The 12,494-nt window shown below is 33.3% G+C and overlaps 2 protein-coding genes across 3 annotated transcripts; one reads left to right on the top strand and one right to left on the bottom strand.

Moving 5' to 3' along the window:
• The first annotated feature begins 427 nt into the window (after nt 1-427).
• Nucleotides 428-2,019, top strand: LOC146954647 (F-box protein SKIP23-like). Its single transcript, XM_085717477.1, has one exon. The coding sequence runs from the start codon at nt 503-505 to the stop codon at nt 1,712-1,714; it is 1,212 nt and encodes a 403-aa protein (XP_085573603.1). The 5' UTR covers nt 428-502; the 3' UTR covers nt 1,715-2,019.
• Nucleotides 2,020-5,891: 3,872 nt separating this feature from the next.
• LOC146954646 (AP2-like ethylene-responsive transcription factor TOE3) lies at nt 5,892-12,136 on the bottom strand. Of its 2 annotated transcripts, none has more exons than XM_085717464.1 (8): nt 11,418-12,136; nt 10,941-10,966; nt 10,593-10,623; nt 10,397-10,484; nt 10,149-10,300; nt 9,388-9,491; nt 7,530-7,660; nt 5,892-6,316 (listed from the first exon to the last, which is right to left on the bottom strand). In XM_085717464.1, exons 1-8 carry the CDS (start codon nt 11,873-11,875, stop codon nt 6,086-6,088), a joined length of 1,221 nt encoding a protein of 406 aa, XP_085573590.1. In that variant the 5' UTR covers nt 11,876-12,136; the 3' UTR covers nt 5,892-6,085. The 2 variants fall into 2 exon arrangements, with proteins under 2 accessions (XP_085573590.1, XP_085573598.1); XM_085717472.1 differs by having other exon boundaries at nt 5,892-6,313.
• Nucleotides 12,137-12,494: the final 358 nt, after the last annotated feature.

Below are 12,494 nucleotides of genomic sequence, written 5' to 3'. Positions count from 1 at the left end.
AAAAGAAGTTGACATCATGGTGGGACGACATCGGAGTCAACATATAAAAATGAAATTTTATGTATCTAACAAGTGAATTTTTTTTTTTGTGGTGGTCATGGTTTGAACCCAGACCTTGTATATATTATGCATTGTATATAACAACTGAACTAACCTCACGGGGAACAACTGAAATTTGGCTTATAACAGTGACAATTGTTTTTTATTATAACAAATTTTCATAAAAGTATTGATTTGATGAAACAACTGAAATTTGGCTTATAACAGTGACAATTGTTTTTTATTATAACAAATTTTCATAAAAGTATTGATTTGATGAAATCAGAAATAATTTATTTAAGAATATACTTAAAAAACAAAGTGCACCTAGGTTTTTTCAATTTGTTGTTTTTTTTGTACCTAGGTTTTTTCAATTGGTTGTTTTTTTCTTTCAATAACTATTGAAATTTAATCCCTATGTGGAACAGTTTCTTAATTAGGGTTTCTTCTTCCAATTTTCACGATGGAAAACAGAAGTAAAGAGAAAAGAAGAGAACCATCAATAGCCATGGCGGCAGACTGGTCTACACTCGACAAGGATCTTCTCCTTCTGATATCTTCACGACTCGAAAACGAAGCCGATATCATTCGTTTTCGATCAGTTTGTTCAACATGGCGCTCTTTCATACCAAATCACAATTTACCCTTCAAGTTACCACATTTTCACACTTCATCACTCTCCTGTTACCTCTCCAAACACAACATCTTCCTCATCAAACCACCACAACAAGAACAACAACAAACCCTCCGTCCTTGGTTGATCAGAATTGCGAAAAACTCGTGCTGTGGAAGTCAACTCTTCCATCCACTCCGATCACTTGACTCACCTTCCCCTTATCATTTCCCTCACGTCCTCGACTTGAAAAAATTCGATGTCGTTCGTTTAGGATCCGACGTTGTTATGGGAAGATATAATGAAGATCAGACCGTTTTAAAACGGTCTAAGGAAGTATCGCAGTTTGAACTCTATCAGTTGAAGTTACAGCGTCAGGATCCGACACCTTTAGCGTATGGTATGGGAAAAAAGGTAGTTGCTATTATGCAAGATGGGAAAAACAAAAAAACTGTTGCTCTCGGAACCTTGAACCAAAACGGTCATCCAGTATTGTTTCACTGCAGCGAAGAGCGTTGGACGTTGATCCCATGCATGTCAACGTACTTTCTAGATATCTGCGCGTTTAAAGAGCGGTTTTATGCAGTTAATAAAATTGGTAGGACCGTTGCGTTTGGACTGGACTATAGTGTGGAGTTAGTGGCTGAACATGTGAATGGAGGGGACATGAAATTCCTTGTAGAGTGTGAAGGTGAGTTGTTGCTAGTGGACATCTATGACTCTCATTGTTTTGGGTTCCCTGTCAAAGAGGGTCTAAAACTGAAGGTGTTTAAGCTTAATGAGAAGAAGAAGGAATGGAAGTCGAAGAGCTTAAGGGATAAGGTTTTGTTCTTGGGAAATGGATGTTCGTTTACTGCTTCTGCTTCAGATTTGTCTATTGCCAAAGGGAATTGTGTCGTCTTTATTGACGATGCATTCATCCCTTTTGACAACATGCGATGTGGGATGTGTGTTTTTCATTTGGAAGAACACCGGCTTATCCCTTTGTCTGATTATCCTGACTACTTCAACTTCTTCTGGCCACCTCCGGAGTGGATTCTCGAAATGCAATACCATTCATAAAAAGAGTATGTTATGACAATCAATGATTCTCAAAAGTTTTCTATTTCATAGAAGATTTGGTATTATGTTTCAAATCCTAGTACTGTTTATGTTTGGTTTAATCTTTTACTATTATTTATGTCATGACAGTATGATAGTAATTGCCAAAAGTGTTCTATTTCGTAGAAGACTTGGTATTTTGTATAAATTGCCAGTATTGTTTATGTTTGATACGTTATACAGAAATCTAATATTGTCTTCTATACTTGTTAATGAACACTGTATCATAATTTGAATGAAGGGATCGTGTGCATTGGTTTATTAAATTGTTTGTACTATGTTAGTAAGTATATATAATGTATGGCTGTTATCATTGTTATTTTACTACTATTGTTGCTTTCTTATCTTAATTTTATCAACACTTTCTTTTATCTTAGTTAGTAGCCTAGTAGGTACTTAAAAAAATTCTATCTCTAGATACCTTTCTGTTTTCAGGATTTTGTAGAGGTAATGTAGCAGAAATGGAAATTTTCTTAAGTAGCTTCTAGAGATGAAATTATCTGTGGATATAAGCCCTATCTATGAATAAGGTTGTAGCAGAGATGGGTTTTGTGGAGGACTAGAGGTGTCACATTAGCTTCAAGTTAGGATCTTATAGTCAACACCAATGTAGCCAGGATCGAGCACTGGCTCGTAGGATCATGCGACTCTACATCCCACGGCACCTCACCTGTGCTTCGACTTTACTCCGGTTCGTTTTTGCTCTGTTCTCCTCTGTTTTTCCCTGTTTTTCCCCTATTTTCTCTGTTTTTTTGCTTGGTTCCTGTGTTTTTCCTCTATTTTCCTCTTATTAGTTCTCTCCAACTTATGAACCGTGTTACGTTCCTGTTTATGTTCCTTCACCGGCCGACCTATCCTACGTAGGATCTCGATCCTAACTACATTGGTCACAACTAATCTTGGATTTCTCTGTTTCCTATCTTTGAATGAGGGTCCAATCTAGTTGTTTGTTCTGCAAGCATGCAAGATATTTTTCTAATTAACCATTGAAATGCTTTGAGATGCTTTTAATCCCTTCTCTAACTTTTTTTTTTATATGTTAGAGTTTCTTTCATCATTTAGTAGAGGTTTGAATTTGAACCTTCTAATAATGTCTCAATAAAAAATTGTCAAAATCTACAAATATTTTCCAAAAAAGGTGGCAGACTTTAGGATTTTCAACTACTGTTGCTTGTAAGCTTGACTCATGTGAGAATGGAGGTTCTTAACTTCATTGCATCGGATCATGAAGCTATGACAATGACAAATATCCTAACCACCTAGGAAAGTGCGTCTGGTCAAGCTATTAACCTTCGAAAGTCTGAAATTTTTGCAGTCGTAATGTTGATCCTAATATCAAAGACTCGGTTGCAAACTTTTTGGGAATTCAACAAGTGTTAGGTACCGGTAAGTATCTGGAATTACCATCTATGATAGGTAGAAGCAGGAAGGATACTTTCATATTTCTGAAAGATAGAGTATGGAAGAAAATCAATTCATGGAGCAGCAAATGCCTTTCTCTAGCAGGGAGAGAAGTTATGGTCAAGTCAGTTTTGCAAGCCATCCCTTTGTATGTAATGAGCACATTCCTTATCCCATCATCCCTTTGTGATGAAGTTGAGAAAATAATGAATTCATATTGGCAAGGTCATAACGGCGAGTGACCTAAAGGAATTCATTGGCTATCTTGGGATAGTTTACCCATGCATAAGAACGATGGTGGTATGGGTTTCAAGAACTTAACTGCTTTTAATCTTGCTATGCTTAGAAAACAAGCGTGGAAATTCTTACATGTCCAAATAGCTTGATTACAGGGTTATTCAAAGCCAAATGCTTTCCCAAAAGTACCTTTCTTGACTCAGGCATAAACCAAATTACGTCTAGCGTAGCATTTGGAGTGCCAAGTTCAGTGTGCGTGCAGGCCACAGGTGGAGTATTGGTTCTAGTCATAGTATCTGTGTGGAATGATATTTGGCTACATAATGGTAGCAGAATTATGCAGACACCTTTATTAAACTCGGAGCTGGTTGATATTAGAGTAGCATACCTTTTGCAAGACAATAGAAAGGAATGAGATTCCGGACTTGTTATCGGACTGCTTGGTCGCAAGGCAGCAAGTCCAGTTCTGCAGACTCCTTTTCAGTTCTGTCTGAAACAATCGCATTATCTGGAAATATGAAAGGATAGGGCACTATTCAGTCTGAAGCGCATGTCATTTTTATGTTGAAGAGGTCATTGAGGCGACTCATCTGTGAGTTGAAGGAAGATAGGTTCCAATCTAAAGGTTATAAGTTTAATGTGGTGCATTTGTCACAATTCTTTACATACTCGCCCTCGACTCTGATAAAGGCTTGGACTGTCCTCAAAACTGTGTTCTTTGTGATTACGGACAGACACCTTTATTAAACCCGGAGCTGGTTGATATCACAGTAGCAGACCTTTTGCAAGCCAATAGAAAGGAATGGGATTCTGGACTTGTTATCGGACTGCTTGGTCACGAGGCAGCAAGTCCAGTTCTGCAGACTCCTCTTCAGTTCTGTCCGAAACAATCGCATTATCTGGAAGCATGAAAGTAATGGGCAGTATTCGGTCTGAAGCGCATATCACTTTTGTGTTGAAGAGGTTATTGAGGCGAATCATCTGCGAGTTGAAGGAAGATAGGATCCAATCTAAAGGTTAAAAGTTTAATGTGGCGCATTTGTCACAATTCTTTACCAACTCGAGTTCGACTCTGTGATAAAGGTGTGGACTGTCCTCAAAACTGTGTTCTTTGTGATAATGGTTTCGAAGACACTGCACATGTATTTATCCTTTGTCAGAATAGTGAGCATGTCGGCATAGAGTTGGCCTCTGGAACCTTATTCAGCAAAAGATATCACATACTCAGTCTGTTGTAGAACTAGTTTTCTGTGTTGCAAAGTTTGAGCATGAAGCAGACTGCTTGGCTCATGATAATATGGAGCATTTGGAAACAGCGAAACAATAAAATCTGAAATAAGGAAGTTGAAACATGAGCTGCTGTTTGTAGGCGAGCAATAACTTTAATTACTAATTACTAACTGGTCTAATGCTAAAAAAATCCGCAGTGACAGCAACTCAACTGCAGGTAGCAGTGTGCGGCAGTCAATTACTTCAGCACTGTCTTGGAAAAAACCTCATGCAGTGCAGCATAGATGCCTCTTTTACAGAGAACTATAAGGTTGGTATTGGCATTTGCATCCGAGACGATCAAGATAGTTACGTTCTTGCTAAAACAGAATGGCAGAAACTAATAATTGATATCACAATTGGAGAGGCAGTTGGTCTTCTTTTGGCTATTAAGTGGATCAAAGATTTGCAGCTAGAGAATGTGGACTTCAAAGATCTTTTTGGTTCTATCCCATATTCCACCAATTTTGGCTTAAACTCTCTAATTGCTGCAAAACTTGCTTAACATCCGGCCTAACCGTTAGTGATAAGCTCAAAGGATGAGGGTGCTCAAACACATTTAATTTCAACATCCAACAGTTTGGAAACTTGAGGAATAATAACACGCATGAGTCCTGGGTTAAATGATATTGATGTTCGCCCACCTCATAGAAAACAATTCACAAAAAATCAACTATGTACATAAAATAAAACAAAATAAAGAAAATTCAGGAAACCAAATTATTCATTATAAACATGGTAAACCATTTTCAAATGAACAGATTAGGCTTAAACTTTCAAAACTCTCAAACATTGTGCAGTTTTGAGGCTAAAGTAGGATTCTTCAAATTATTCTCTTCTTGCAAAATCTTTATCTCAATATCTTTGTCATACACTTTATAAACCACACCTAGTACAATGGGCCAGAGCCAAAAGAGAGAGAAAAAAAAAATTCATATCCAAATAAACAAATGAGAGTGAAATTTCAGAGTTGAGAGGAGGGGATTTAGGTAGAGAATAAGTGAAATGAGGATGAGAATGAATATGTCCAAGGAAAACAAATTTCAAAAACATGCCAGCTCTGCGTACGCAAGAATCTTTTTCTTCGCTAGCACGAACCAAAACACAGAAACTCTATGTGCACGCGAATTAAATATTCTTTCATTTTTTATTATCCCATATGTGAAAATTAACAAGGCACTAACTTTACTATAAGGGATAAATGTTGCAAGCATATGGCAACAATATATTATGCTTGGCATTATTATTTTTATTTTATTTTATAAACGAATTAAATACATTCTTCATAATATTATGGAAACAAATGAAATCTATAATGTACAAAATGTATATAATTTGTTGACGGCTCTAGCTACTTTTGCCTCAAAAAATTAAAGGCTTTACTGATCTGGTCCTACAACCGTGGCATATACTATACTAGGCTAGTTAATGATGAGTATATTGTGGCTGAGCCAATGATAAAATTGTAGGCAAATTATTTTTATGTGAGGTGATTGGAAGAAACAGGGGTGATGAATCGAATCCTGATGATGCTGCTGCATTTGATTTCAACGACCCCAATGCAATGTTGCTGCCATTACTGCAAAACTTCCTGGCCAAGTTGGAAAATACTTGCAATGGAACTTCTTTTTTAATGTTAACCAAACCCTTCTCCTGCTGAGTAATAACAGATCATGTTATAATTAACATCACAAATGTTATAAATATTTGCAAAAAAAAAAGTTAAATATGTATTGATCCTTATAAATATTTCAACTTTTCATTTTAATCTCTTTAAAATTTTCTTTTGACTTTTAGTTCCACGAAAGTTTCTGGCCAATGCACTTTTGATCTCAGTTTTTAAGTCAGATCATGTGTACCCTTCCAATTTTTTAAGGAGTTTTTTTCATGAATGTTTAGAAAATTACAAGAATCTCTTCAAAAAATTATAATATTACTTTATTTAAATATTAATTTTAATGTGTCAAACATAAACATTCATAATTAATTCATGTTTTGTTAAAAAATTCTATTTTATTCTGGAGAGATTCTTATAATGTTCTAATAATGACTACGAAAAAGAATTTCAAAATTTCAAATGATATACATGAGATGACCAATATTATAATTTGGGTTTACGATAATTTTAATATAGGCTTGTAAAGTAAGAAATGCCTTCATTTATAAACTTATGTTGATGTCATATCATATCCAACAAACAACCGTCAACATTTTATTTTGGCTTAATGTAGTTTTAACCATCCTTATTTTTGTCAAATTGCAATTTTGATCCCCCCACCCACATACACACATTTTTAATTGCGCGATTTTAGTCCTCTATTTTAAATTTTTTGGATCAATTCATGATTTAACCATCCATTTTGATAACGTGGCAATAAATTGATCGCTCCTAGCCCATTGTATCATTTCGTTCTTTTTTACTTCGTATGGTTGGCACGACTCAATTTAACACCCTATTTTCTAAAACTATCACTAATTGGGTCTTCGTTTTCATGCATTACTAAATTTGTCATCACGTCACCAAATTTAATAGCCAAAATCATAAATTGATCAAAACAATTATAATGGGACTCAAAATTGCACAATTAAAAATGAGCATCAAAATTTCAAAAAAGAGAGAAGTTCAAAGAACTAAAGCAAGGACATTCCTTTTGAAGAAACTAAACACAAGTACACTCCAACTTCCAAGCCACTCTATTTGTCAAAAGAATAAAAAACTTCCAAGCAATTAGAAATGGCTTTTTGACTTGAGTAGTATGCATTAGTTCATATAAGTTTTGCTTAATATAAAAAAACAAGTGCATTCCCTTCCATCATCAAATAACAATGCAACAAGGAAAAATAAACAAAGTGAAGAGTGGTACCATACCATTGTTCCCCTTTCTTTGGGTATCGTATAAGCCGTACATCCAGAAGAAAATCCAACTCCAGAATTATTGTTACTCAATTGTTTCCAAGATGGTGAAATCCCTAGGCTCAAATCAAGATTATGTAACGTGCCTGCAATAATTGTAAGTGAAAGTTTATTGATATACTATTTTTTTTTTTTTAGGAAAAGATGCTTATAGCATTTCATAGATTATTACTATTGATTAGTAAGTTTCATAGATTATTCACACAAAAAGTTAGAGCCTGTTTAAAACACTTCCCAAAAACTCTTTTTCAGTTTTTAAAAACTTGAAAATTAAAAACTTGTTTGCTAAACTATTTTTAAAATTACAGTTTTGGAAACTGTTTTGAATTTTTTAGTATTAGGGACTAAAAAAACTAAAACATGTAAAATGATAACTATTGTGAGAAGAGGACTTACATATTTCAAAAACTGAAAACAAAAACTATTTCAAACAGGCCCTTAGTATTTCCTACTTCCTCTTATTTATAACAAAGTATTTTAAGGCTTTTTTGTACATATTAAAAAACCGATAATAAGTTATAACAATTGTATTCTTTCAAAGAAAAAGTATAACAATTGTATAAAAGTGTCATTATTAACTATTGAATTTTAACCATTATAATATGCATAGTATTTTTCAAAACAAAAAATATGTACATAGTAAAATATAATGACTTAATTAGGAATAATATGTGTACAATATTGATTTGAACATAAGAGTAAAATAAAATAAATAATATTTTCTTGAAAAAAAGTGAAATGACACTTATCTTTAGACAATTTTCCTTGATTAGAATCACACTTATTATAAGATTGAGAGAGTATCTTGCATGGTTTTTTAATTTTGCAATATAAACTAAAATAAGAAAAATTTAGATAAACTTATTTTCCTTTTGACAAAAGATAAACTTATATATATATATATATATATAGGGATTTTCTAGAACACACCCACTAGTTTTTATGTGGGAGTGTTTTAGCAAGCTACACCTTAAGGTGCATTTAACTACTTTTTAGTTATAGCTTGCTAAACACACCTTATAAAAAATAAGTGGGTGTATTCTAGCAAATGCCTATAGGAGTTGCTAACGTACACCCACTTATTTTTTAAGAAGGTGTGTCTTAGCAACATTCACCTTAAGGTGTATTTAACAACTTTTTAGTTATATATTTGCTAAAACACACCTTGATAAAAACTAGTGGGTGTATCCTAGCAAACTCCATATATATATAGGCTTAAATGCACTTTTCACCCTTTATGTTTCAAAAAGTTGCGATTTTGGCCCCCTATAAAAGAAAATGGATATTTTGACCCCCTAACTTTTGGCCTTCTTTTGATTAGCTGATTTTATGCCAATTTCTCAGTCTCTGATGGTGTAAAATGACATGGGGATAGAAGGATGCTGATAAGTGGAGTCCAAACTTGCATGGTGTCCAAACTGACATGATAAGTGGAGTCCAAACTGATAAGTGGATCCTTCTTTAGGGGGGCCAAAAGTTACACCATGTCAGTTTAGACTCCACTTATCAGCATCCTTCTATCCCCATGTCACTTTACACTATCAGAGACTGAGAAATTGTCATAATCTCCATCAAAATCAGCTAATCAAAAGAGGGCCAGAAGTTAGGGGGTCAAAATATCCATTTTTTTTTATAGGGGGCCAAAATCACAACGTTTTGAAACATAGGGGGTGAAAAGTGCATTTATATATATATATATTATGGAAAGAGACTTGCTTACATTCAAATTTAATTATGACATTTTTTAACATTAGATAACTAATTCAATTTAAGAAATAAATATCAAAGACAAATCAGTAAAAGAAATTCAAACCTGTTTTGTTAGAATTTGCGACTATCTCTCCCTTATAAATACTAGAGGGCTTACAACTAGTTTCTACTTCATGATCACGCTTGATGGGTGACTTATGACAAAATCTGCACAAAGAAAATGTTACATGCATGTAAAATTCTGCTGCATTATACATACATAGGATATTGAATTCATGAGTCATGACCCTATCATCATCTATTTGGAGCTTTCCCTTTTAGATAAGATCACTGCCAAAGCCAGAGGCACACTAATCTATCATCTATGAGAAAAAGTATTGTGGTAGAATAAAATATATATATATATATATATATATATATATATATATATATATATATATATATATATTTAATAATTCTACACCAACCCTATACAAGAATTTTACACTGGCGTTTAAGTCTTTTAGTTTAATATAAATGTCACATTTTTTATTATTTTCTAAAACTTTCTGAGCAAATATTTATGTGGTAAAATATGATTCAACATTTGTATAAAATCTAATTTTCCACACTGTCAAAACATTATTATTCAATTTGTATTAAAAAATTGTTATATAAAAAAAAAAATTCTAGATATGAAGATAGCAGCATAATTATTATCTAAGTTAACAATGTATATATTGATTTTTATTTTGGTTACAATGTATATATTGATTGAAATTTGAAACAATGTATATATTGATTGAAACAATGCATATATGCAATTTTAGTACATTCACTTGAAACAATGGATATATATTGATTGAAAATAATAGAGGTTCTCACGTTTTGGCCACAAATGGTGTAATAATTTGTGGATCTCCTTGGCCATATTTGTTACGAGGTAGTGTACTTCTATATGTTGAACTTCTCTTTGAGTTTCCATTGGTTTGTCTACGAAGTCTTAGGACAAATTCTTCCTTGCTCAAACCTCTCATCTACATTCCAATTAAATTTTGAACTTAATGAATTAATTCACACAAAAATTGATATTCAAACAAAAAAAAAATTATCATAGTCATCAAAGTTTTTACCTGCTTTAAATCCTCCTCATAATCACTCAAACAAAAGTTTATATCAGCATCAACACCCCTAAACATAACAGCAGCCCTATCATATGCTCTATACACAAAAAAAAAAAAAAAAATATTAGTTTTTTAAATATAAGTAGCAAAAACAAAATAAAATGCAAACAATATAACTCAATTCACTCAAAAGAATAGTCCTCACCTTGCAGCAGCATGAGCAGTGTCAAATCCACCTATCAGAATCAAATTAGAACAATAAGGGCAACCAAAAATTAAAAAATTAATTATAAAAATAAAGAAAATGTTAATATGTGCCCGAAAGGCACATTTTAAGAAATAACATATATTATAATTCCGCCTAAAAATTGTGTATTCAAAGTTTTCAAAATGCAAAAAAATGTTTTCAATATAAAATTTATATTTTTAAGCTCTTTAACATGTGTTTTTAGGGCACAAGCTAGGAAGACCTTAAAACAAAAATATCATAGCATCCAAGTTCTAACAAATAATTTAATCAAAACAACACTAACCAAATAAAATATCCACTTACCCAAATACACCTGCTTCCCACAATCCCTACAATCATAGTCACACACATAGAAGTAAATAGTCAGTGAAATGAGACCACCAAACAATAGTCATTGGTTAATAGGAAAACTAAGATCATAATCTCTATTACACGGTGATCATAATCTCGATTTTGAATAATCTCTATCGTTGATTTGAGATCAGACCACCAAGATCAGTAATTATCTCGCACACTTATTGTGCGGGATCCAAATCAAAATAGTGATACATTTTGATTAAAGGGACACAATTTTGTTATTTTCTATTCTGTCCATGTGCCAAATATAATCATAATCCTAGTGATTATAACTTATATATTCTGCATCATATACCAGGTTAGTGGTATTGATTTTGAAACAAAAAATGTAAGAAAAATAATATTCATATAATTAACAAATCATTATTTTCTTAGTTCGTTTAAAGTACCAAAAATCTTAGAGACGACCCTAATATGCCATACCATATATGTGACTCCCATCTACCAGTCCTACGGTAGAAGGTAACTCCCCGGTACTGCGAGCTTCGAGACCTTGGTCCTCTTCTACTTTTTCTAACTTGAGGTTGCTTTTGCTGCAAGATACTGTGTCCATTTTGATCATCAAAGTTTATCCTTTGAGCCATGGAATGATCAGATACTCTACCTCCTCTATCAGAACTCATAGGGAAAAGTGTCCTTGTGATTGGTTCTTTCTTTTCTTCTTTGACTATTTGTGAGACATCTTTTTCTTTCTTCAATAGGTCAAAAATGAAAGGAGAGGAATTGTTTGAGGAATCTTCCTCTGCAGGATTCCAAACAGAAGAGTTGGAGGTTCTAGAATCTGATATTTGAGATGGAGAAGTTAGAAGTTGCAACCTCTTTTGAACATTTGTTGAGTTATCATCATGGATGATGTCAATATTGAGATCCAACATAGACATGTCTTGAAAAAGGTTACTTTTTATCACTTTAATATTGTCTTCAAATCATACCCTTTTGAAGCAAAATCAAAGTACATAGAAAAAGGAACAATTATAGTAGGGGAGAGATAGAGAGGGAGGAAAATAACTTTATAATGAATAAGTATGTATAACAAAAGAAGATAGAATGAGTTGGTGAGTGAAATTAAAGTAGTGGAAGAGAAGGGAGAAAATAAAAGAGAGAGAGAAATATAGGACCATAAGGATTAATTAAGGCACGTTGAGAAGTGAAAGGCTAAAAAGCAAGGATATTATGAAGTGCTAGCTGTTAAGCCGACAATATTGAACAACTTGCCCTTTTTCTTTTGATAGAGGCAATATAAGATTGTAACATAATATTTGCATGCTTTTCTCATTTGGTATTGCATGTTTGATGTTACCTATATTCTAGGGTGTAATATTTCGTTAGATAGTTTATAGTTGATAATTAGCATTTGAAAATCACTGACACGATTTACTTAAATCGTGATATGATTTGGTGAAATTCTGTGCCTATTTATTCTGAAGTTTATTCTGCAAACAAGGGTTACGATTTGGAGAGAGCAAAGAAACTCAAAATGGGTGAGCATTAACTTGATTG

Source organism: Medicago sativa, chromosome 1, assembly GCF_051527215.1.
Source record: "Medicago sativa cultivar Bolivia chromosome 1, Bolivia_mono, whole genome shotgun sequence".
Classification (NCBI taxonomy): Eukaryota; Viridiplantae; Streptophyta; class Magnoliopsida; order Fabales; family Fabaceae; genus Medicago; species Medicago sativa.
This window is presented reverse-complemented; position numbering and strand designations above follow the sequence as displayed.

What these genes read in the sequence shown, in the direction of transcription:
- LOC146954646 (XM_085717464.1), bottom strand. Translation starts at nt 11,875, where the DNA reads ATGTCTATGTTGGATCTCAATATTGACATCATCCATGATGATAACTCA. An exon ending in ACTGCTCATGCTGCTGCAAG is followed by an intron (nt 10,485 to 10,592) that starts GTGAGGACTATT and finishes TTTTGTGTATAG; the next exon opens with AGCATATGATAGGGCTGCTG. An exon ending in CCAAAGAAAGGGGAACAATG is followed by an intron (nt 6,317 to 7,529) that starts GTATGGTACCAC and finishes GTTATTACTCAG; the next exon opens with CAGGAGAAGGGTTTGGTTAA.
- LOC146954647 (XM_085717477.1), top strand. Translation starts at nt 503, where the DNA reads ATGGAAAACAGAAGTAAAGAGAAAAGAAGAGAACCATCAATAGCCATG.